The sequence below is a fragment of the Salvelinus sp. IW2-2015 genome, linkage group LG1, assembly GCF_002910315.2.
Source record: "Salvelinus sp. IW2-2015 linkage group LG1, ASM291031v2, whole genome shotgun sequence".
Lineage (NCBI taxonomy): Eukaryota > Metazoa > Chordata > Actinopteri > Salmoniformes > Salmonidae > Salvelinus > Salvelinus sp. IW2-2015.
This window is the reverse complement of record NC_036838.1, coordinates 56,608,331-56,633,829: the sequence shown is the minus strand read 5'-3', so window position 1 is coordinate 56,633,829 and position 25,499 is coordinate 56,608,331. Positions and strand designations below refer to the sequence as shown.

Here is a 25,499-nt window from a genome sequence, read left to right as displayed (position 1 = left end):
CTAGCCAGTCTCCAGATCTCAACCCCATAGAAAATCTTTGGAGGAGTTGAAAGTCCGTGTTGCCCAGCACCAGCCCCAAAACATCACTGCTCTAGAGGAGATCTGCATGGAGGAATGGCCAAAATACAGCAACAGTGCAACAGTTTTGTTATTGACACAATACTTATTTTCCACCATAATTTGCAAATAAATTCATAAAAAATCCTACAATGTGATTTTCAGGTTTTTTTTCTCATTTTGTCTGTCATGTTGAAGTGTACCTATGATGAAAATTAAAGGCCTCTCTCATCTTTTTAAGTGGGAGAACTTGCCACAAATTGGTGGCTGACTAAATACTTTTTTGCCCCACTGTACATACTATTTCAACTAACCGGTAACCCCGCACATTGACTCTGTACCGACACCCCCCTGTTTGTATTGTTATTTTTTACTGCTGCTCTTTAATTATCTCTTATTCTTATCTGTATTTTTTAAACTGCACTGTCGGTTAGGGGCTTGTAAGTAAGTATTTCACTGTAAGGTCTACACCTGTTGTATTTGGCGCATGTGACTTTGATTTGATTTGATCCAGGTGTTCAATTCCTTAATGGACTGGCTGATATTAATGGCAGCCTCGGGGAAACAGTGGAACTGTCCTGCAAACTGAGCCATGAGAACTGTGAGGGAGTCTGGCTTAAAGACGGGCGACTAGTGAGTGCAGTATTCTTCAATCACACAAATAGAGTGTTCTTCAACCTTGTTCCAGGAGACACACATGGTGTGCAGGCTTTTGCTCCAGACCAATACCAACACATTTGATTAAACTAAACAGCTTGATAATGTGTATATATTGTCAAAGTTAAACTACGGGAAATAATATCCATTAGCAAATAAACTATGACAGTTGAATGAAAAACAAGATGCTATTTTCAGTCCCCTACTGGATTGAATCCATTCTCTATTTCTGTCATCAGCTAACTGGTGAGGATGGGCTGAAAATCATCCAAGATGGAGCCAGTCACAAGCTGGTAATTGAAAGCTGTAAAAAAGATGATGCAGGAGTCTATTCATTTGAGGTGGATGGTCATAAATCTGAGGCAAAGTTCACTGTTTCAGGTAAGGATGGATGGTTACTGTGGATTGCATCCAAGATCAGGAAATGCTTTTGTAAGGCTATTGTTCCCTTGATTAGAGCACTTTAAGATAGATGGAATGTGTCCTACATAAAACAATTATACATCATTATATAAATGTGTTTATTCATCTGTTATACATGTGTTAATATTTTTTTTAGCAACCAATGAAAAATTATTATAACGGTAGGCCTATGTAGCATAAAAATGTGTGTTATTCTGTAATTTATAAATCACAGTAAATACAGTACATGTTTGGAAAGTATTCAGACCTCTTGGCTTTTTCCACATTTTGCTACATTACAGCCTTATTATAAATGGATTCAAATGTTGTTTTCTTCCCCTCATCAATATACACACACACACAATACCCCACAATGAAAAAGCAAAAACAGGTTTTTATAATTTTTTTGCAATTTTATTAAAAATAAAACACTGAAATATCACGTTTACTTAACTATTCAGACCCATTACTCAGTACTTTGTTGAAACACCTTTGGCAGTGATTACAGCCTCGAGTCTTCTTGGGTATGATGCTCTGAGCTTGGCAAACCTATATTTGGGGAGTTTCTCCCATTCTTCTCTGCACATCCTCTCAAGCTGTGTCAGGTTGGATGGGGACCGTCACTGCACAGCTACTTTCAAGTCTCTCCAGAGATGTTCGATCGGGTTCAATCCGGGCTCTGGCTGGGCTACTCAAGGACATTCAGAGACTTGTCCTTGCATTGTCTTGACTGTGTGCTTAGGGGTGTTGTCCTGTTTTAAGGTGAACCTTCCCCCAGTCTGATGTCCTAAGCGCTCTGGAGCAGGTTTTCATCAAGAATCTCTCTGTTTGTTGCTATGTTCATCTTTCCCACGATCCTGAAAAGTCCCCCAGTCCCTGACACTGAAACAAATCCCCACCAAATGGTGCTGCGACCACCATGCTTCACCGCAGGAATGCCAGGTTACCTCCAGACGTGACGCTTGGCATTCAGGCCATCAGACCAGAGAATCAAGTTTCTCATGGTGTGAGTCCTTAAGGTGCCTTTTGGCAAACTCCAAGTGGGCTGTAATGTGCCTTTTACTGAGGAGTGGCTTCCGTCTTGCCACTCTACCATAAAGGCATTGGTGGAGCGCTGCAGAGATGAATGTCCTTCTGGAAAGTTAGCCCATCTCCACAGAGGAACTCTGGAGGTCTGTCAGAGTGACCATCGTGTTCTTGGTCACCTCCATTGCCGAGGCCCTTCTCCCCCGATTGCTCAGTTTGGCCGGGCGGACAGCTCTGGAAAGAGTCTTGGTGGTTCCAAACTTCTTCCAATTAAGAATGATGGAGGCCACTGTATTCTTGGAGACCTTCAATGCTGCATAATTTTTTGGTACCCTTTCCTTGATCTCGACACAATCCTGTCTCGGACCTTATATAGACAGCTGTGTGCCTTTACAAATCACGTCCAGTCAATTGAATTTACCACAGATGGACTCCAATCAAGTTGTAGAGACATCTCAATGATGATCAATGGAAACAGGATGCAACTGAGCTCAATTTGGAGTCTCATAGCAAAGGTTCTGAATACTTATGGAAATAAGGTATTTCTGTTTTTATTTTTTATAAATTTGAAAACAATTCTAAAAACCTGTTTTTGCTTGATCATTGTCGGGTATTGTGTGTAGATTGCTGAGGATTTTTTATTTATTTCATTCATTTTAGAATAAGGCTGTAACGTAAAACAGAATGAGGAAAAAGTCAATGGGTCTGAATACTTTCCGAAGGCACTGTATATCCAAAAACAAAAGCATGTCAATATCTCTGATGTTAGAATGTTTTGCATGTCATTTCTCAATCACCTTAAAATTGATTGTTTAGCTCAATAAAGTTACTTTGAGATGATTTGGACATGGAACACAAAACATTGGAGATACTGTATTGACTTGCATTGGTTTTGGACAAAATTGTTTTAAAGTTTGGAGACCAAAACCAAAGCATGGTTGCTGTCTTACCTTGTCCATAGACTGCTTACAGAGTAAGTCAACCAACATGTAATTTTGTAATTTAAGTGAACTATCCCTTTTTCTTTGTGTATCTTGTTCCATTGAGTAAGAGCGTATATAATATGTTTGCGATTTACAGCAGAGATTTGTGGTGCATTACAAACTTTGACATTATACTAAACTATCCTGTTGCTGCAGGAATATTTTCCTGCTGTAATCAAAATGGGTCAAACTAAGATCCTACATCTTAGTACGACAATTTACGGCTAAGATTATAAGGAAAGTGTTCGTGCAGTACCCACTTAGAGACTATATTATTACGATTTCTGCTGTCTTTATTTATTTATAGATCCAGCTGCTCAATTTGTTGGATGCGGACTCTCTGATATCGAAGTTAAATTTGATGAAACAGCAGAGTTGTCCTTGACACTAAGCAGTCCGAATGTTGAGGGGTTCTGGTATAAAGACGGGAAAGAGGTGAGTGCAGTATTCTTCAATCCCCAAAATACAGTCAGTGTTTATTTCAACCTTGGTCCAGGAGACCCACAAGGTGTGCAGGCTTTTGCTGCAGCCCAATACTAACATATGTGATTCAACTAAACAATAGCTTGATGAAGATAAATCATGATGGGAAAAACGCAACTATTGAAGTCATTCAAGTGAAAAGTAACTATTTGGAAAGATTATATGACAGCTACATGACAAACTAGATTATATTTTATCCTGTTGGATAAAATGTTGGATATTTTAATCCTGTTGGATATTTTATCCTGTGTTCTCTATTTCTGTAATCAGGTTCCTTGTGATGACAGGGTGAAAATCATCAAAGAAGGAGCCTCTCACAAGCTGGTCATTGATAACTGTAAAAAAGACGATGCAGGAATCTATCACTTTGAGGTGGATGGTCGTAAATCCAAGGCAACGCTCACTGTGCAGGGTAAGAATGGACGGTTACAGCATGTGGGTCACATCCAGGATCCGGAAATACATCTCTAAGGCTGATGTTCCCTTGATTAGAGCACTTTAAGATACTGTACATGAAATTGAATGATACATCATAGTAAAGTATGTTGATTAACCTGTTATACTGTACATCTCCGTTCATTCCAATATACTTTCTCCCCTGCCAACACTGACAATTGCTGTTATGAACATGGATAACAATTCATCAACTCACTTGGTATGTAACATTACATTGCTGATGTTCTCTGTAATTTATAAGACACAGTAATTATATAACTTCCTGGTCTATATTCATTATGACAAATGACAATGTGGTATAACATTTGAAACCACCATTCTGTGAACTTCTTAAACAATCTATAGTCCCCATCATTATCTTGTCAATAGTCATATGTAACCTTGTTTATTTTCGGTTCATTGCTATTGCATATGTCTTGAGCATACAGATGTAGGATCTTAATTTGTTTGCTTTTGTAGCTGATAATAGTTGTATTCTGAGGTTTAAAAAAGGCTTCTAAAGTTTTTAATTTCCACTTAAAAATGTCAGACTTGATTTGCCCTAGAGAAAAATGTATTGAACACTGCACAAAATGTCCATTAATTATAATCCACATACAGTTGAAGCCGGAAGTTTACATACACATTCGCCAAATACATTTAAACTCAGTTTTTCACAATTCTTGACATTCAATCCTAGTAAAAATTCCCTGTCTTAAGTCCGTTAGGAAAACAACTTAATTTCAAGAATGTGAAATGTCAGAATAATAGTAGAGAGAATTATTTATTTCAGCATTTATTTATTTCATCACATTCCCAGTGGGTCAGAAGTTTACATACACTCAATTAGTATTTGTTAGTATTGTGTTTAAATTGGTTAACTTGGGTCAAGCGTTTCGGGTAGCCTTCCACAAGCTCCCCACAATAAGTTGGGTGAATTTTGGCCCATTACTCCTGACAGAGCTGGTGTAACTGAGTCAGGTTTGTAGGCCTCCTTGCTCGCACATGCTTTTTCAGTTCTGCCCAAACATTTTCTATAGGATTAAGGTCAGGGCTTTGTGATGGCCACTCCAATACCTTGACTTTGTTGTCGCCCTTCGTTCTTTATCACCGGTATTGAACATACTACATTCCGTCTTAAATTTGATCATTTATTTAGATATTAGGGTACCTGAGGATTGATTAGAAATGTTGTTTGGCTCCAACTAAACTGTCTTTTCTGGGATATAAAGAAGGACTTTATCGAACAAAATGCCCATTTGTTGTGTAGCTGGGACCCTTGGGATTGCAAACAGAGGAAGATCTTCAAAGGTAAGTGATTTATTTTATCTCTATTTCTGATTTTTGTGACGCCTCTGCTGGTTTGGAAAATGTTTTTAATGCTGGTGTATGCGGGGCCGTGTCCTCAGATAATCACATGGTATGCTTTCGCCGTAGAGCCTTTTTGAAATCTGATTCGGTTGGAAATCAATGCGGTTGGATTAACAAGAAGTTAAGCTTTTAAATGATGTAAGACACTTGTATGTTCATGAATGTTCAACATTACAATTTTGTAATTTGAATTAAAGAGGTTTAAGCCATTTTGCCACAACTTTGGAAGTATTGTCCATTTGGAAGACCCATTTTCGACCAAGCTTTAACTTCCTGACTCATGTCTTGAGATGCTGCTTCAATATATCCACATAATTTCCCTCCCTCATGATGCTATCTATTTTGTGACGTGCACCATTCCCTTCTTCAGCAAAGCACCCCACAACATGATGCTTCCACCCCCGTGCTTCACGGTTGGGATGGTGTTCTTCTGCTTGCAAGCCTTCCCCTTTTTCCTCCAAACTTAACGATGGTCATTATGGCCAAACAGTTCTATTTTTGTTTCATCAGACCAGAGGACATTTCTCCAAAAAGTACGATCTTTGTCCCCAAGTGCAGTTGCAAACCGTAGTCTGGCTTTTCATGGCGGTTTTGGAGCAGTGGCATCTTCCTTGCTGAGCGGCCTTTCAGGTTATGTCGATATAGGACTCGTTTTTACTGTGGATATAGATATACTTTTGTACCTGTTTCCTTCAGCATCTTCACAAGGTCCTTTGTTGTTGTTCTGGGATTTATTTGCACTTTTCACACCAAAGTACGTTCATCTCTAGGAGACAGAACGTGTCTCCTTTCTGAGTGGTATGACGGCTGCGTGGTCCCATGTTGTTTATACTTGCGTACTATTGTTTGTACAGATGAACGTGGTACCTTTAGGCATTTGGAAATTGTTCCCAAGGATGAGCCAGACTTGTGGAGGTCTACAATTTTTTTCTGAGGTCTTGGCTGATATCTTTTGATTTTTCTATGATGTCAAGCAAAGAGGCACTGAGTTTGGAGGTAGGCCTTAATATACATCCACAGGTACACCTCCAATTGACTCAAATGATGTCAATTAGCCTATCAGAAGCTTCTAAAGCCATGACATAATTTTCTGGAATTTTCCAAGCTGTTTAAAGGCACAGTCCACTTAGTGTATGTTAACTTCTGACCCACTGGAATTGTGATACAGTGAATGATATGTGAAATAATCTGTCTGTAAACAATTGTTGGAAAAATTACTTGTGTCATGCGCAAAGTAGATGTCCTAACCGACTTGCCAAAACTATAGTTTGTTAACAAGAAACCTGTGGAGTGGTTGAAAAACTAGTTTAAATGACTCCAACCTAAGTGTATGTAAACTTCCGACTTCAACTGTAGTTATTGATATTTCCTTTTGCTGCAGGAATATTTTTCTGCCGTAGCAAAGTCTTTCAAATTAAGATCCTACATCTGTATGACAATTTACGGCTAAGATTATAAGGAAAATGGTGATGCATTACCCACTTAGAGATTATACTAAACTATGATGGTTTCTGTTGTCTTTACTTATTTTTAGACCTAGGTGCTCAATTCAGCATTGGACTGTCTGATGTCGATGTTAAGCTTGACGCAACAGCAGAGCTACTCTGTGAAGTGAGCTGTCTAAACATTGAGGGGGTCTGGTATAAACATGGAAAACAGGTCAGTACACTATTCTTCAATCAAACAAATAGAGTTCTTCATAATTGTTTTATTTAACCTTTTTTAACTAGGTAAGTCAGTTAAGAACAAATTCTTATTTATAATGACGGTCTACCCCGGCCAAACCCAGACAACGCTGGGCCAATTGTACGCCGCCCAATCACCAGGGTCTGTACTGATGCCTCTAGCATTGAGATGCAGTACCTTAGACCGCTGCGCCACTCATCATTGGTCCAGGAGAACCACAAGGTGTGCAGGCTTTTGCTCCACACCAGGATTGAAGAACTCATTAAAGAGAGACTATAGTGGCTGATTTTGCCTCAGTTTTCCTCCTCCTCGTTAACAAATGCTTTGAAGTCTAGATTTGTGTCTTGGTGGCGTAGTTTGATGTGGGTGTTTCTTGCATGTGTCTGAGTTTGTAAATTCACTCTGACAATCTACTCCAATATTAACACTCTGGTTTGAGAGTCCAAGAGAGAAGAATAATTGATTTTAAAACCAGCCTAGCCTACACCCGGTTGTTATGACAGGTTTCAGTAAACACTGACAAAAAAACTGTTCTCTCAGTTGTGTGTGGAAGTAGCTAGCAAGCCAGCTAACTTTAGCCAATTAGCTTTGATGCTTGACTGATATTGTGAGATCGAATGCTACCCTTCAGCTGGAGCGACTTGTGTGCGCTCCGAGAGAGAATTCGTGAACAAAGACCGTCTTAGTGGGCATTACATGAAATCAAAACCCAACCTTCAAATATAACAAGGAAAGCAGAGATTCACAGGTACTCCTAATCTCAGACTTTATAATTTTGAAAATACTGACTTTTCTTTTTAAATTATCAGTTTTAAAGCTGTTAGTGAATTTCGGGACTATATTTTACGTATATGACTACCGAAGCGATAGGCTGTTTTCAACCGGGATTTCTTTTTTTTCGTGACATCCTCTTTATACGTGTCACGATCGTGTGGAAGAGATTCGGACCAAAACGCAGCATGAGGAAAATAAGCCATCTTCTTTTAATTAAATGAACGAAGATGAACATGAAACGAAAACACTATACAAACAAACAAAACAACAAATGATCGTGAAGCTAAATAACGCAAGTGCACAGACAAGCAACAAACGTTAAACAAGACAACTACCCACCAAAGCTCTGCTATGGCTACCTTAAATATGGCTCCCAATCAGAGACAATGAATGACAGCTGTCTCTGATTGAGACCCAATCTAGGCAGCCATAGACATAACTGACAACTCACAATTATCTATCCCATACACAATACAACACCCATAGACTAACAAAAACACACAACATACAATGCCCACCCAACTCACGCCCTGACCAACTAAACAAATCAAATAACATAAAATAGGTCAGAAGGTAAGGCGTGAATTAAGCCGGCGAGGGGACGCGTCCCTTGTAGCCGGCACCACCCATTCCCCATCTAAACACTCCCCCACACACCCGTCACGCCCCGCCCCCCCCCTCAAGGTGCGTATCATCTTTATTTCGTACCCTCGACCGCGTGGAACGGCACGACATGACACACCAGACACCTTCCCATAGACTATATAATTAGGGTGGTCTAGCGGTCAAGGGGTAGATGAACGCAGTTGGAGCGATCTGTCAGGTGGTGGGATCGGCGGCTGGCACGCTTGGGCGCGGCGCCTACAGCACATGTTGGTCACACTCGCGTTCCGGTATCCCCCAATGAACATCGTCTCCAGATCTAAAACCATCTATCTGAAGGGAGTATCGGGCTATAAGGGGCGCTACGGATAATTGGGACAATACGGAATGAGGAACGGTCAGCTCCGGGCTGAGGGACGGCAGCTTCCGGGCTGAGGGCGGAGACTTCACGGGTGTGCTGGCGGATGCTTGGTGAGTCCTGGCGTCTGGCTGGTCATGGTGGCTGACGGCTAATGGCCTGGTCATGGTGGCTGACGGCTCTTGCTTGGTCATCGGCTGGCCGTAGAGCGGGCGTGGCTGGCTGTGGTTCATTGGCGTGAGTGACGCTCTGCGTGGGTCTAGTGGGGTCTGACTTGTGTATCGCTTGCTTGGCATGGTTCATTTGTGGCTGGCTTGAGCTCGGCTATGCTGGGCGGTTGCATTTGTAATGGATTAGTCTGGCTGAGGACTAGATAATGGGCGTCTGGTGGTCTGAGGTTTGGGCTTTGGCTGTTCTCGGCATTCTCAGGTGGTTGAGTGGCTGGCTGTAGGAGGTTTGGAGTGGTTTATTGGATGAGCTTGTACAGGACGAGCAGGCTTGTCTAGTGTCTGGTGCAAGTTGGCTCGCGGAAGGCTGCTGTGCTTGATTCGACCGTGTGGGGCTGGGCGGAGGGATTGCTAGATTTTGAGTAATGTGGCATTGATCCGGTTAGTGAGAGGAAGGCTCGATGCGGGGCTCCTGTCCTGGGTGACGGCTCTTAGCGGTCCTGGGGTGGGGTACGGCGGCTTCTGTAGGCTTCGATGGCAGCTGTTGGCGGTTTACTTTGCGTGCTAGGTGCTTCATGGTGCTAGATTTTTGGGGGCTTTGGCAGGCCTCATCGGCAGACGGGCGGCTGCAGTCATGAGGTTCAGACGGCGTAGGGAGACGGCATTTCAGGCGCCGCTGGGCAGAGCGGGCAGTTCAGGCGCCGCTCATGGGCAGGTACGGGTTTAGATGTTCATGTGGCCGCTGGAGACAGCGAACGGGCATATTCAGGCGCGCTGGGTCAGTATACGGGATGACTCTGGCGGTGCTTGAGATGCAATGTAGGCCATGGTTGCGTTGTTGTGCGTCTTTTGGATAATTGGGTACCGGGTTTAAGGACATCCGCACTTTCTAGCAGATTGTATGTGCGGGATGAAACAACAACAGGGAATTTCCACTGGTACGACTCGTTGGCGCACTTGTACTTATAAAGGAGACGCTTGGGTGCGTGTACCTGGATACTGCTAGGGTACCTGCGTTTTAGGGGGGGTTGAGGGCACGCACGGGGTCAGGGGAGTCGGGGTAGACAGGAAACAGTTTGCGCTACAGGATCGGTGAGCAGACGTCCGGGAAGTGAGGCGGTAGGGTTAGAGAATGGGTAGAGCGGATAGTCTTGGAGGCACTAGGGACTGGAGACCACGACCTAGTGGATGGTTGCGCTGCGAGGGAGGGATATGCAGGGTCTGGGTAGATGCTACTGAATGCCTGGTGCGGTGGTGTAAGGCAATGGTGGTACTGCGGAGCCTGGGCTGCGGAGTAGCATCGGCGCCGGTTAATCATAGCCCGCGTACGCGCTCGTAAGGAGACGCATCATCCGCTGCTCTGAGGCACTCCGAGAGCCTCCCTAAGCCTGCACATGGGCTTGAATGGTTTCTTCTCGTTAGCCTGTGCCTATGTGCGGCGAGGTGGGATGATGGGATGCCGCGGAGGCTTTGGCTTCACTGACGATGGCGGAGGCGAGACCGGGGAACCCAGGCTGTAAGGCTGGTTGCTTAATGTACTGCGCCCCCGGCCCGAGAGAGACGTAGGCTGGAGACTCAGGGATAACTTCGTTGGGATTTCAGGCCCCCTCCGGCTCATTGCACCGTGCTGGCCTCAGGCTCGATGCCCCCACTCTTAGCTTTCTTCCATGGGGCGTAAATAACGCCCTGCCGCCAGCTGGTGGGCCTACGTCACACCCCCTCATTACCCCCGGGAAACGATTCTGGTAGCCGGCGAACATCCCACACTCCGCTCGCGACTTGTACCACACCGGATAACAACCACGGTGTCTGACACAGTACGAGGCTCTTCATTCTAGGGCAAGCCGGGGAGTTGGCTCAGGTATCCAACCCGGCTTCGCCACCTCCCTTTATCCCCCCAAAGAAATTTTTGGGTGTTACTCACGGGCTTTTAGGCTTCGTGCAAGACGCGTCCCTCATAACTCCGGTTCTTCACTCCGGTAGCCTCTGCTCTCCTCAGTGCCTCCAGCTGTTCCATGGGAGGCGATCCTTCCAGCCAGGATCTCCTCCATGTGTAGCAACTTTACCGTCAAAACATCCTCCCATGTCCATGAGTCCTGTTTTTTGCCGCTGTTGTTGGTTCGCTTCACACTGCTTGATCCTGTTGTGGTGGGTAGTTCTGTCACGATCGTGTGGAAGAGATTCGGACCAAAACGCAGCATGAGGAAAATAAGCCATCTTCTTTTAATTAAATGAACGAAGATGAACATGAAACGAAAACACTATACAAACAAACAAAACAACAAATGATCGTGAAGCTAAATAACGCAAGTGCACAGACAAGCAACAAACGTTAAACAAGACAACTACCCACCAAAGCCTACTGCCTATGGCTACCTTAAATATGGCTCCCAATCAGAGACAAATGAATGACAGCTGTCTCTGATTGAGACCCAATCTAGGCAGCCATAGACATAACTAGACAACCTCACAATTATCTATCCCATACACAATACAACACCCATAGACTAAACAAAACACACACAACATACAATGCCCACCCCAACTCACGCCCTGACCAACTAAACATAATCAAAATAACATAAAAATAGGTCAGGAACGTGACAATACGTCCTCTTTAAGTGTACTGTATATAGACAATAGTTATTGTCAGATGTTGAGGCGAACAACATTCAATGAGTTTAAGTGAAATCATGACAGGATAAACACAACTACACAGAACAAAAATATAAACGCAAGCTGTAAAGTGTTGGTCCCATGTTTCATGAGCTAAAATAAAAGATCCCAGAAATTTTCCATACACACAAAAAGCTTATTCCTCTCAAATGTTGTGCACAAATTGGTTTACACCCCTGTTAGTGAGCATTTCTCTTTTGCCAAGATAATCCATCCACATGACAGGTCTAAAATATCAAGAAGCTGATTAAACATCATGATCATTATGCAGGTGCACCTTGTGCTGGGGACAATAAAAGGCCAGTCTAAAATGTGTTGTTTTGTCACACAACACAATGCCACAGATGTCTCAAGTTTTGATGGAGCGTGCAATTGGCATCCTGACTGCAGGAATGTCCACCAGAGCCGTTGCCAGATAATTGAATGTTAATTTCTCTATCATAAGCCGCCTCCAACGTCATTTTAGAGAATCTGGCAGTACGTCCAACCGGCCTCACAATCGCAGACCACGTGTAACCACGCCAGCCCAGGACCTCCACCTCCGGCTTCTTCAACTGTTGTTTCAGGGAAGCTCATCTGCATGCTTGTCATCCTAAGCAGGATCTTGACTGCAGTTCGGCGTCGTACCTGACTTCAGTGCCCAAATGCTTACCTTCGATGGCAACTGTCACGCTGGAGAAGTGTGCTCTTCACGGATGAATCCCGGTTCAACTGTACCGGGCAGATGGCAGACAGCGTGTATGGCGTGTGGGTAGCGCTTTGCTGATGTCAACATTGTGAACAGTGCCCCATAGTGTCAGTGGGGTTATTGTATGGGCAGGCATAAGCTACAGAAAACTAATACAATTGCATTTTATCAGTGGCAATTTAAATGCACAAATATACCGTGACAAGATCTTGAGGCCCATTGTCGTGCCATTCATCCGCCACCATCACCTCATGTTTCAGCATGATAATGCACAACTCCATGTCGCAAGGATCTGTACACAATTCCTGGAAGCTGAAAATGTCTCAGTTCTTCCATGGCCTGCAAACTCAACAGACATCACCCATTGATCACGTTTGGGATCGACGTGTATGACAGACAGCATGTTCCATTTCCCTACAATATCCTGCAACTTAGCAAAGCCATTGAAGAGGAGTGGGACAACATTCCACAGGCCACAATCAACAGCCTGATCAATCAACAGCCTATGCGAAGGAGATGTGTCACGCTGCATGAGGCAAATCCACATCTAATCCACATCCGTACCTTTTTTCCCCCAAGTTATCTGTGACCAACAGATGCATATATGTATTCCCAGTCATGTGAAATCCTTAGATTAGGGCCTAATTAATTTCCTTATATGAACTGTACATCTTTGAAATTGTTGCATGTTGCGTTTATTGTTGTTCAGTGTATTTCAGTCATGGAAGTGAAAGTAACCATTAGGAAAGATTGTATGACAGATGAACGACAAACAATAATCTATTTTCAGTCTGTTATTTCAATCCCTGCTTCTGTGATCAGGTAACTCCTGATGACAGGGTGAAAATCATCACAGATGGAGCCTGTCACAAGCTTGTCATTGATTGCTGTCGAAAAGATGATGGAGCAGTCTATCGCTTTGAGGTGGATGGTCGTATATCAGAGGCCACACTCACTGTTCAGCGTAAGTGACATAGACTGTTATATCAACAAGTCATTACACCAAACTGTTTCCATTAGGTGGGAAATGACACTACTTTGTCACCTGACATTCAGTGACAGAAGATGAATGACCTCTGATGTTATGTCTGTTTTATGACGGTGTTATGTTTTTGTCCGATAAAATTGTAAAACTATCATAGACAAATGTTTATTCACCTGTAATACATCTGTGTTCATTCTACTTTACACCCCCCCCCCCCCACACACACGCCAACCCTGTGACAACTGTTGTTATGGACATGGATAACAATTCATCACCTAACTTGGTATGTAACATTTTAAGTAACATTTTGTTGTTCTGTCATTTTTAAGACACAGTAAATATATATTCTATAACTTGTTCATCCATAGTCATTATGATAATGTTGTACAATGACAATAGTGACTATATATACACACAGTCTTTGTGCATGACAATTTTTTTGTGCGTGACAAGTCTTTACTTATTTATAGATCCAGCTGTTCAATTCATTTTGGGAGTGGCTGATGTCCAAGTTCAAATCTGCACACCAGCAGAGCTGTCCTGCAAACTGAGCAGTCCGAACTGTAAGGGGGTCTGGTATAAAGACGGATTTCAGGTGAGTGCAGTATTCATCATTAACACAAATAAAGTAGTCAGCAACCTTTTGCTCTAGCCCGATAATATTTGATTCAGAACAATAGCTTGATGATTAGTTAATTCATTGGATCAGGTCTATTAATGTTGGACTAGGAAATCCTCCACCTCATAATGGTATAAATAAAACCTTTATTCACCCTGTCAAAACCGTCATCAAAGTGAAAAAGTACCCATTGGCAAAGATTCTGTTATAGCTGATTGAGAAACAAGAGTCTGTTTTCCCCTAATAGATTTAAATATATTCTCTTTCTGTAATCAGGTACCTCCTGATGACAGGGTGAAAATCATCAAAGAAGGAGCCTGTCACAAGTTGGTCATTGATAACTGTAAAAAAGACGATTCAGGAGTCTATCGCTTTGAGGTGGATGGTCGTATATCTGAGGGATCACTCACTGTGCAGAGTAAGAATGGACAGTTACAGTATGTGGGTTACATCCAGCATTATGAAAAGCTTCAGTAAGGCTGTTGTTCCCTTGATTAGAGAACTTTCTTTTCTTTCATATTTAAGACCCACCAACATTCAACATGGATTCTCTGAGAGAATTCTCTAAGCCGGTCATTGTGAGAGCATGTGAAACGGCTGAGTGGAAATTGGCCTTTTCGGGTGGTGACCCAATGAAGATCAAGTGGATCAAGGAGGATGAGGAACTTCTGGAAGGCCCCAATGTCAAGATAGAACAGACTGACATAAAAGCCGGCTTGTGTATTACAGATTGTCAAAGGAGGAACTGTGGAGAGGTCAAAATCAATATCAAAAATGACTTTGGTACATTGGAAGCCACATCCAGACTGATTGTTCTTGGTGAGTTAGGAAGCAGGATATGAAATTAGATTTCTGGCAAGTCTGATTCGGAAGAATTTAACAAAATTCCTCAATGATCACATACTTTTCGCTTGAAGACTTTTGTGGACTATCACTAACATCTCATTCTGTTGTTAGGCAACTTTTTAATTTTCATAGTTTTCTCCCAACAGACAAACCCACACCGCCACAAAGACCTGTGGAAATTGTGGAAACTTCTCTAACCGCCATTGAATTCAAATGGAAACCCCCAAAGGATGACGGTGGCTGTCCAGTCAAACACTACATTTTGGAGCGCCAGCAAGTGGGGGGAAGCAAAACATGGACAAATGTAGGGGAGCTCCCAAATGACCCCCTTAAATACAGGGATACTAATGTAAAGCCTGGGAAAAGATACTGTTACCACATCAGAGCCAAGAATGAGGAGGGAGTCAGTGATGTGTTGGAGACAGAGGACATCCAGGCTGGCATATTGTGTAAGTATTGTTAAAAATCCATATAGTTTAGGACAGATCTCTCAATCATTCAGTTATCAAGAGGGACAAGACAGGGATGCCTGATGTCTATTTTCTTTAGCCACATAAACCCTAGAATCATAATTACAACTCATGGCTCAATCCGGGGCATAGAGATTGGTGGAGATAAACATGCGATCTCATTGTATGCAGATTACATTTTACTTTATTTAACTGAACCTGAACATTCGCTGTCATTTATTTTACTATTGATGGATACATAATGCTGTATAAGGATTCAAAGTGAATTGTGAATCATAATTTCTCAAGCTTAGAAAGTACATTTAAGTGGAAATGGACAAAGACACATGAAATACCTTGGTGTACTGATTCCATGCAATCTGGAGGAGGCCTATGAAATCAATTACTCTCCTTTGAATTCAAACCTATCTATTAATGTTCAGAGATTGAGATCTGTCCCTATCTCTGTGTTAAGTTGGGTCAACATAATCAAAATGAATATATTACCAAGGTTGATGTATTTATTCCAGACCCTGCCCATTTAAATTCCATCCAACTTTTTTAATAAAATAAACTGCCGGCTCTCCAACTTTATTTGGAATGGAAAGATCTCAAGAGTCAAATTGACTGTTTTACAATTACCCTATAAAGCTGGTGGTCTTGGACTACCTCATATGAATATGTATTACTGGACTGCACAACTGCCTTCCCTTAAACAATGGACAGCTGGCTATACTTGTACAGGGAGGAGTATCAACGCTATAAATATAATACCTTATGATTTACAATATATTCACTACTTCGGTTCCAAGGCGTTGAAGAAAAAACAGACAATCCAAAATTATATTGAATCGCTTCAACAGAATCTGGATGAACCAGAGGAATCTAGCATAGAAAAAAATACTGAAAGAAGCTGCTTAGCCAAAGAAGTTGATTGCCAAGTTATATCAAAGGTTGATTGAAACTCTACCTAATGGTTCAGAAGCTAAAAGGAACAAATGTGAAACAGATCTTTAAGAAGAAAATGAGGAGAACAATTGGTCACATTGCTATGTGAAAATGCTCATACCTGCTCCAACAACCTAAGACATGACCTACCGCAATTTAAGATCATCATAGGACTTACTACACTCCTGCCAGAATGCATGTATTGCACCCAGAAATGTCATATCTCTGTTGGAGACGCAAACAGCACAAAGGAACCCTATTACATATGCTGTGGTCCTGTGATAACTGACACCCTTTTGGGATACTGCATGTGCTCTCATTTCATTATGTCTAGGAATTTATATCCATCCATCCGCGTTATGTCTGTCGGGAAATGTAAATATAGGTGATCAATATTAGAGAAAGTTGTGTAATCAACGTCTAATTGCTGCAAAACATGTAAAGATAGGAAAGCCTCAAATTCACCCTCAAAAACTATTTGGAGGACTGACCTATCTAGTTACAGATTTGGTATATTATAAAGTTAAACAAAAATCTAAAATATTTGACAGAATTTGGAAAATATATGTTGATCAAATTAAATAATGTTTTGTACACTGACGAGATCTGCACTGAGTGTACAAAACATTAGGAACACCTTCCTAATATTGAGATGCACCCCCTTTTGCCCTCAGAACAGCCTCAATCAGGCCATGGACTCTACAAGGTGTCGAAAGCGTTCCACAGGGATGCTGGCCCATGTTGACTCCAATGCTGGCTGGATGACCTCCGGGTGGTGGACCATTCTTGATACACGGGAAACTGTTGAGCATGAAAAAACCAGCAGTGGTGCAGTTCTTGATACACTCTAACCGGTGCGCCTGGCACCTACTACCAAATAAAATAAAATTGTATTTATCACATGCGCCGAACACAACTGGTGTAGACTTTAGTGGAATACTTGCTTACGAACCTTTCCCAATGATGCAGAGTTTCAAAAATATTAATACAAAATAATATAGTAATTAACACGAGGAATAAAACAAAAAACACTAAAATGAAGCTATATACAGGGAGTACCAGTACCAGATCAATGTGCAGAGGTACGAGGTACTTGAGGTAGATATGTACATGAATGAATGGTAAAGTGACTAGGCATCCAGGTGTGTGTGGACCATGTTAAGTCCTTAGTGATGTGGACACCAAGGTACTTAAAGCTCTCGACCCGCTCCACAACAGCCCCCTTGATGTAGATGGGGGTGTGCTTTACCCTCTTTCTCCTATAGTCCATGATCAGCTCCTTGGTCTTACTGATGGTGAGGGAGAGGTTGTTGTCCTGGCACCACACTACTACATCTCTGACCTCCTCTCTGTAGGCTGACTCATCGCTGTCGTTGATCAGGCCTACCACTGTAGTGTCGTCAGCAAACTTGATGATGGTGTTAGAGTCGTACGCGGCCTTGCAATCGTGGGTGCACTGGGAGTACAGGACTAAGCACACACCCCTGAAGGGCTTCCATGTTGAGGGTCAGCATGGCGGAGGTGATGTTGCCTACCCTCACCACCTGGGGCCGATCCGTTAGGAAGTCCATGATCCAGTTGTAGAGGGAGGGGTTCAGTCCCAGGGTCCTTAGATTGGTGATGAGCTTGGAGGGGACAATGGTGTTGAGCGCTGAGCTGTAGTCAATGAACAGCATCTTCACATAGTTATTTACCGTATTGTCCAGGTGAAAGAGGGCAGTGTGAAGTGCAATTGAGAATGCATCATCTGTGGATCTGTCGGGGCGGTATGCAAATTGGAGTGGGTCTAGGGTGTCTGGGATGATGATGGTGATGTGTGTCATGACCAGCCCTTCAAAGCATTTCATATTTACAGTTATGAGTGCTACAGGGCGATAGTCATTTAGACATGTTACCTTGGAGCTCTTGGGAACAGGGACAATGGTGGTTAGCTTGAAATATGTTGGGATTACAGATTGTGGACAAGGAGAGATTGAAAATGTCTGTGAAGACACCTGCCAGCTGGTCTGCGCATGCTTTGAGAACGCGCCCTGGTATTCCGTCTGGCGGCCTTGTGATTGTTAACCTTAAAAACGTTTTGCTCACATCAACCACGGCGAGCGAGATCACACAGTTATTCGGAAAGGGCTTTCCCGCAAGGCACAATGTTCTATTCCTCGAAGCGAGCATAAAAGGTATTTCATAAAAGGTATTTTTTGTGAGTTCTGCATCACTGGGCAGCTCGCTGGATTTCCCTTTGTAATCCGTTATTGTCTGCAAGCCCTGCCACATACGACAAGCATTGTAGCCGGTGTAATAGGATTCCACCTTACTATTGTCCTTTTGCATGTTTGATGTCTCATCGGAGGTCGTAGAGGGATTTCTTGTATTAGTCCATGTCCATGTCCCGTTCATTGTAAGCGGTAGCTCTAGCCTTTAGCCCAGCATGGATGTTACCTGTAATCTGTGGTTTTTGGTTGGGGTATGCTCTTATAGTCACTGTGGGGACTGTTGTGTTAAACTCCTTAATGTTATCTGTTGAATCCCGGAATATATCCCAGTCTGTACTTGCAAAATAGTCTTGTAACCTTGAGTCTGCTTTGTCCGACCACTTCCATCACTGGTACTTCCTGTTTCAGCTTTTGTTTGAAAACAGGAAGCAGAACAATAGAGTCACGGTCAGATTTGCCAAAGGAAGGACGAGGGAGGGCCTTGTATAAGTTTCTGTGGGTAGAATAAAAGTGGTCTAGAGTTTTATCACCCCTAGTGGTGCAGGACACGTATTGGTAGAAGTGAGGTATGGCGGTTTTACATTTCCCCGCGTTAAAGTCTCTATCCACCAGATATTGTGCCTCTGGGTGAGTGGTTTCTTGTTTGTCTATTGTCCCATACAGTTTGTTGAGTGTCAGAGTTGTGTTGGCTTGTGAAGGAATGCAGACAGCCGTGATAATTACCGATGAGAACTCTCTTGGTAGATACAAGGGTCTGCAGCTTACCATGAGGTATTCTATATCAGGTGAGCAAAAGCTTGACATTTCCTTCACACTTGAAGAAGCATACCAGTTGTTATTTATGAAAAAAGTACTACGTGCATAGCGTCATCATCCTCCACATTTCAGTAAGACATATAATGTTGCAGGTTTTCAAGTCTCTATGGTAGGAAAATCTCTAAATAATCTTATTCTCGAGTGAATGGACATTTGCCAATAAAATGGAGGGGAGCAACATTTGGTTTACTCTTCGCCTCAATTACACCAGGGCCCCACCTCTTCTCCTGCGTTAAAGTCGTATTTGAAGTCGAAATCAAAGGTAGTAACTGTTGATCTGATGTCCAGAAGTGCTTGGCGGTTTTTTAAGATAAACACGATACAAGTCACTAAATAGCAAAGTTGGGTTGGAAAGCGTGAGATATTGCCCTTCTCCGTCGGTGCCATCTTAATACATACACAATCCATGTCTCAATTGTGTCAAGGCTTAAAAATCTTTCTTTAACCTGTCTCCACCCCTTCATCTACACTGACTGAAGTTAATTTCACAGGTGACATTAATAAGGTATCATTGTTTTCACCTGGATTCACCTGGTCAGTCTATGTCATGGAAAGAGCAGGTGTTCCTAATGTTTTATACATTCAGTGTGCGTTTTGTTTATGTAGTTTGTGAAGTCCTATTATTTTTATCTAAACTAAGCAAATCAGTATTTTTACATGAAGAAAGTGTTCTGCCTGACATTACATCCAGATGGATCGTTCTCTTATTCTACACAGAACATATTTTTGTTATACCGACTTTACATACAGCTTCTGTCATTTCTAGGAAGAATTATCCACTGTGATTTGATTTGGCACTATATGCATGGTAATGGAAAGCAGAATAACAAGTTATTCTCTCAGGTTACCCAGGATCCCCTTCGGCACCCAAAGTGGTCAGTGCCTTCAAGGACTGCATCAACCTGGCTTGGTCTCCCCCTATCAACACTGGAGGAACTGAAATTTGGGGTTACAACCTTGAGAGACGCAAGAAGGGAAGCAACTTTTGGAGCACTGTGAACCTAGATGGTCCTATCAAAGGTGCGGCCTCCTCATAGGCAATGGCTCAAGGAAATATATCTACAAATGTGTTAATTTACCTGGAAGTGTACAACAAGAACCTTTCGTAAAAATATATAACTTGCAACCGAGATTATCACACTTTACTTTTATGTGTAAGACTTTGTAAGTATGCTCTGGCATAATGATACTCTGAACTTTTTTATTTTCTCTCAGACACAACGTTTGCATTGAAAGATGTTATTGAGGGAGCAGCTTATGAATTTCGAGTGTCAGCTATTAACATCTCTGGTGTCGGCGAGCCCAGTCCTCCCTCTGTTATAGTCTTTGCCAGAGATCCCAAGAGTAAGTCATGATCATCAAAACCATTTATGTTTTTGAAATATTAGAAGTTTCAGTTACACCAATAGCCTGGCAGAACCAGCCTGATCGTTGTCTTCACTCTGAAATAGAATAGTGAACGCAATGATCAGGCTGGTTCCAACGTAATATTGCACATGTCAACTAAAATAATAACTATTGTATCACATTGCTGTAATTCCAGAACCCCCTGGTAAAGTCATAGACCTAAAGCTAACAGATTCCAGTTACACCACGTTTTCTCTGGCTTGGACTAAACCAAAGGAGGTGGAAGGGGTGGAGGATGAGGCCAAAGGCTACTTTGTGGAGATCAGACCAAATGAGAGCCCAGAGTGGACTCGCTGTAACATCAACCCCATCATCTCCACCTCCTTCAATGTGATTGGCCTGAAGGCAATGGGAATGTACTGGGTGAGAGTGATCGCCACAAACGATGGAGGCGAGGGCGAGCCCCAAGGCTTTGATAATTACATCATCGCCATGCCTCCTCCTGGTAAGGAATAGCATCTAATTTAAATCACTATTGTGATGTTCAATAGTGAATATCGTATATAAGTCGACTGTATCCTTGAAATGTAATTTGGTAATCAATAAAAAATATAATCTGACCGATACTTGAATTTTCTTTACCCTGCAAGTGAGGCCACAATTTACAGGGAAAATGAAGAGCTTCATGGTTGTGAGAAAGGGGAATACTGTACGGTTCAACATCAACTTTAAGGTAAAGGGAAGAAAATGCAGCTTTCAGCCGACAAAATAGACTGTATCCTACTGCAGTATCCTGCTTGTGTCACCAAGTTCTCTGTGTTTACATGGTTTCACATGGTCCACAGGCCTCTCCTTTGCCAGATATCTATTGGTTGAAAGACTGTGTTCCTGTGTCCAAACGTGTCACCATCACCAACTCTGACAGAGGTTCACAGCTTCTGATCCCCACGTCAGAGCGCTCTGACACGGGCATCTTTACCATCATTGTCAAGAACATGGTCGGTCAGGAGACCTTCAGTGTCGAGATCAGAGTCACAGGTGAATGTTAATCATTTTGCCTCTATGTTTTTTATAATTTCAACTATAATCTTATGGCATTGGTAGATGAGAAACAGAATTTTAAGTGAAGTTTTTAATGCCACTATTAATGCAGTTACTGGAGGTAAGTTCAGCTTTCAATCAGATGACGATGTCTCTCTGACCTGGTTCCAGATGATCCCAAGCCTCCTGGCCCGGTGGAGTTGGAACAGAATGTTCCTGGAACAGTGACTGTGACCTGGACTCCCTCCCCAGACGAGAAGAAGGATGACAGGCTGCACTACATTGTGTACAAACGTGACTCTGTCAAGCGCACCTGGAGGATGGTCGCTGACAGCCTCTTCAACCATAAGTTCACAGTTACCAACATTCTACCCGGCAGAGAGTATAACTTCAGGGTGTTTGCTAAGAATGACATGGGCCTCTCAGAACCTGCTGTGTCCCCTACGTGGGGAACCATAAGGAGAAAAGGTTTGTGGCGACAGCAACTAGCCTCCTTGCATTTGTTGAATGAAAGATCATTGAACCGTAAAACTTTTAGCATAGGCCGCATCACAGAGAATACTGTAAGTTTGAAATGTTGCCTGTATACAAAACAGTATTAGTTGCGAGGTAATCTTTCTCTCTTTTCTCCTGTAACTCAGATAAGTTCATACTGGACATGCCAGATGTAAAGGGCTTGGACCTCCAGTGTCCACCATCGTTTTTACTCCGATTGAAGATCCGCACCGCTCCACCAGGCTACGAGTGCTACATGAGCTGTGCTGTACGAGGGGATCCAAAACCCCATGTCACATGGTACCACAACAACGTCAGCCTCAACACCAACACCAACTACCTTATCACCAACGTGTGTGGGGTGTGCACAATGCTCATATTGAAGATCGGACCCAAGGACAGCGGCGACTACAGTGTCATCGCAGACAGTCCCTTGGGCAGGGCAGAGTGCTCCACCAAGCTCACAGTCAGAGGTAGTATCTCACAGTCCCATCATAATAAAATGCTTTTTTTCATTACAGGAACAATCTGTAATTATTTTCAAACACCAGGTCTGAGGCGGAGGGTCTTCGTGACTATACTGTTCCAATAATTGATTCATAGACAACAATTATTTATTTTCTGTTTAGGGAATTTCATCCTGTGGCCACAGGATATAATGAAGTAGCATATCTTGACCTTTGGGGGGGGTCTTTGATCTATGTACGTCAGTTCTACATCATGGAAGTCCTAGTGTGTGATACTATGTGTAGTAGAATATTAATTCTGTACCATTGGCTTGTTTTCCAGAGTGAAGAGTTCACCCAGATGATTGATTGGCAGCAGCTGGCACCAGAAACTTATGTATTGACCTATCATATAGTCTTCAAATAGACTAGGAGTTGTGTGTGTGTGTGGAGGCTCATATGCCCTTTTTCTTTAGTCAAAATGTTACACTCTTAGTTTTCTATGTGCTTACATGCAATGTGTCTTTCTATTTATTCTAGTTGTTAAAACATTGCAAAGCATGAAATGAACATGACAAGACAAACACATATCACTAACTTTTGTGAAAGCGTCTTTATATAAAAATAAGTAAAGTGAAGAGTGATACATCTACATAGGCTACATATCTTGCATTTGGAAATGAGTTTAGCCTATTCATTGAATTAATATGGGGATTCCATATAATATTGGTAATTAAGAGTGATATTATGTATAATTGTCTTTCAATTCGTTATACAGATGTATCAATCTGTTCATATTTGAAGCAAATGGTATTTAAGTAAGTTACATTTGTCATTTAGCAGATCCTCTTACTCAGAGCGACTTACAGGTTCAATTAAGGTCAAGTGCTTTGCTCAAGGGCACCTCAACAGATTTTTCACCTAGTCAGCTTGGGGATTCAAGCCAGCGACCTCTCACTTACTGGCCCAACGGTCCTAACCGCTAGGCTACCTGCCCCCTTTCAGGCCCTTTTCCAGTACACAACACACTTGACGTCATGCACAGATTGTGCGCGACTCTTGGCAGCAGTAAGAAAGCCATCGTCATCTGCACCCATTCAACATAACCTAGATTTACGTTTTTATTACTTCTTAACAAAATAAAATGTTGGGTTCTCATACACTTATAATTATGTTTTGATTATTGCTTGAACAGTCATTAAGATTATATTTGGTTGTGATCTTTGCAAAATAACAATTTTGGATTCAGCAGTTGTTAGCTATAATACTAATGCTCATTGACAAAGGCTGTAGCAAAAGCTAGCCAAATAGATATTTTACTGGTTAAAGTTGAAGTGTTTTTTAAGTATAATGCAGTTGATTTGCGATGATGACACAAACATTTTATTAAGCAGGACATGCATACTGTATAAGCCTTAAAATCCAATTATAATCCAAAAGTAGTGTGAAATGGACTCATGAGAAACATGTAAATGGAGGCTTTTTTTGCTGGCGTTCTGACAACTCCCCCGTGTTCTGTGACCAACTTGTGAGCATCGTGTGGTAATGTTTGCAAACACAGAAAGGGGTCTATAAGTTTAAGTTTTATTGTCTCATGCACATACACCACCATTCATCCACCAGTGTCGGTTAACTACCAAACAGATGTTGTGCCTATGCTCCAGAATCTTGCAAGCTGCGCGAGATCTGCGCTTGGTTAGAGTTGTGTCTTTTCTTTTGCACTGAGTCTGTTGTGTGTTATGTAGCAAACATCATTACAGTGTGCCACGTACTGTAGGCCAGAAGGCTAAATTGAAAAACCTTAACTTAAACTCTAGCCTATATTAAACTTAAACTTTACCAAATAAAATGATGGCCGAGCCACAAAAGCACTTCTGTACAAGGGTGTTATATAATGATTGCGAAAGAAAACAGTGCTGCCACAAAAGTATACATTATGGGGACAGCTAAACAGTGCTTCCCCATCAACAGCTCAATAAAAACGGTCCCCCCTTTTGTAGGGGAAGCCCCTCCCATCAGCACAAACTCATTAATTAATTAAGCAATTATAAACAAGCGTACACTTTCCACTCAGCTAAACATATCATGAATTATCTGCATTGAACCGTTGCAATCGGTTTATCATAATACAATATAGCACAATATATAATACATATACACAACCCCATCACTACTGACATGGTATCTTCCAATACGCCCATTCACATGAACACGCAATTCAGAACAGGTGCAATTCAGAACAGGTACTAGCCGATTGCTGTAGCTCGGGTACTTATTCCAGCATACCCAGAAGCTACTGTCACGGATCCCAGGTACTGCTGCTCATTCTGTTCACCAGTTCTGGAGGTCAACATCACCGTCCTTCTAGGCTTCACTGAACTGATCATTACAACCAACCCCGGTCTGTCTTGTCTGATTACGCACACCTGGTTCCCATTTCACCTGATTAGTATGTTATATATGTGCCCTCTGTTCCCCATTGTCCTTGTCGGTTATTGTTCCCATGTCTGTTGGTCGTGTGAGTTGTGTGAGGTTTACCCTCGCTCTTTTGTATGGGTACATCTCAGTGTTTTGCATATGTGCTTGTTTTGGGTATATTAAAAAACCCATGAAGTATTCCTGCGCCTGTCTCCCACTCCTTTATACCAGCGTGACAGCTACAGAGACAGAGAGAGAGGAACAGAAACAAATAGAATGCTCATCCAAAACATTTGATAAGTAAAATAAACGTTACTTAAATGAAACATGACAGCTTGTCTGCAAATTCCTTTTACCATACCAAACCTTTACTGAAGGGAGTTTAGAATAATGTGTGTAATGCAGTGGCAACCTGTTTTGCATGTTATTTTGGCATTTATACGTGTCACATATCAGTTTGCAAAGAATGTAAAAAAGTAAATAATTGAGTTAATGAAACCCCATACAAACTTA

At 42.3% G+C, this 25,499-nt stretch overlaps 1 protein-coding gene across 1 annotated transcript in view; it reads left to right on the top strand.

Annotated features, from left to right (window-relative positions):
• The window catches only part of LOC111970421 (immunoglobulin-like and fibronectin type III domain-containing protein 1), a 35,485-nt gene extending 10,301 nt beyond the window's left edge, over window positions 1–25,184 (top strand). The window contains exons 10-27 of the mRNA XM_023997144.3: window positions 572–690; window positions 954–1,095; window positions 3,433–3,560; window positions 3,879–4,020; window positions 6,955–7,073; window positions 13,189–13,330; window positions 13,828–13,946; window positions 14,247–14,388; window positions 14,496–14,789; window positions 14,963–15,265; window positions 20,083–20,259; window positions 20,455–20,583; window positions 20,783–21,091; window positions 21,237–21,319; window positions 21,432–21,624; window positions 21,799–22,095; window positions 22,269–22,595; window positions 22,912–25,184. Coding sequence (XP_023852912.2) covers window positions 572–690; window positions 954–1,095; window positions 3,433–3,560; window positions 3,879–4,020; window positions 6,955–7,073; window positions 13,189–13,330; window positions 13,828–13,946; window positions 14,247–14,388; window positions 14,496–14,789; window positions 14,963–15,265; window positions 20,083–20,259; window positions 20,455–20,583; window positions 20,783–21,091; window positions 21,237–21,319; window positions 21,432–21,624; window positions 21,799–22,095; window positions 22,269–22,595; window positions 22,912–22,916 — 3,170 coding nt within the window. The 3' untranslated portion in view covers window positions 22,917–25,184. The remainder of the gene's footprint in view (window positions 1–571; window positions 691–953; window positions 1,096–3,432; window positions 3,561–3,878; window positions 4,021–6,954; window positions 7,074–13,188; window positions 13,331–13,827; window positions 13,947–14,246; window positions 14,389–14,495; window positions 14,790–14,962; window positions 15,266–20,082; window positions 20,260–20,454; window positions 20,584–20,782; window positions 21,092–21,236; window positions 21,320–21,431; window positions 21,625–21,798; window positions 22,096–22,268; window positions 22,596–22,911) is intronic.
• The last annotated feature ends 315 nt before the right edge of the window (window positions 25,185–25,499 follow it).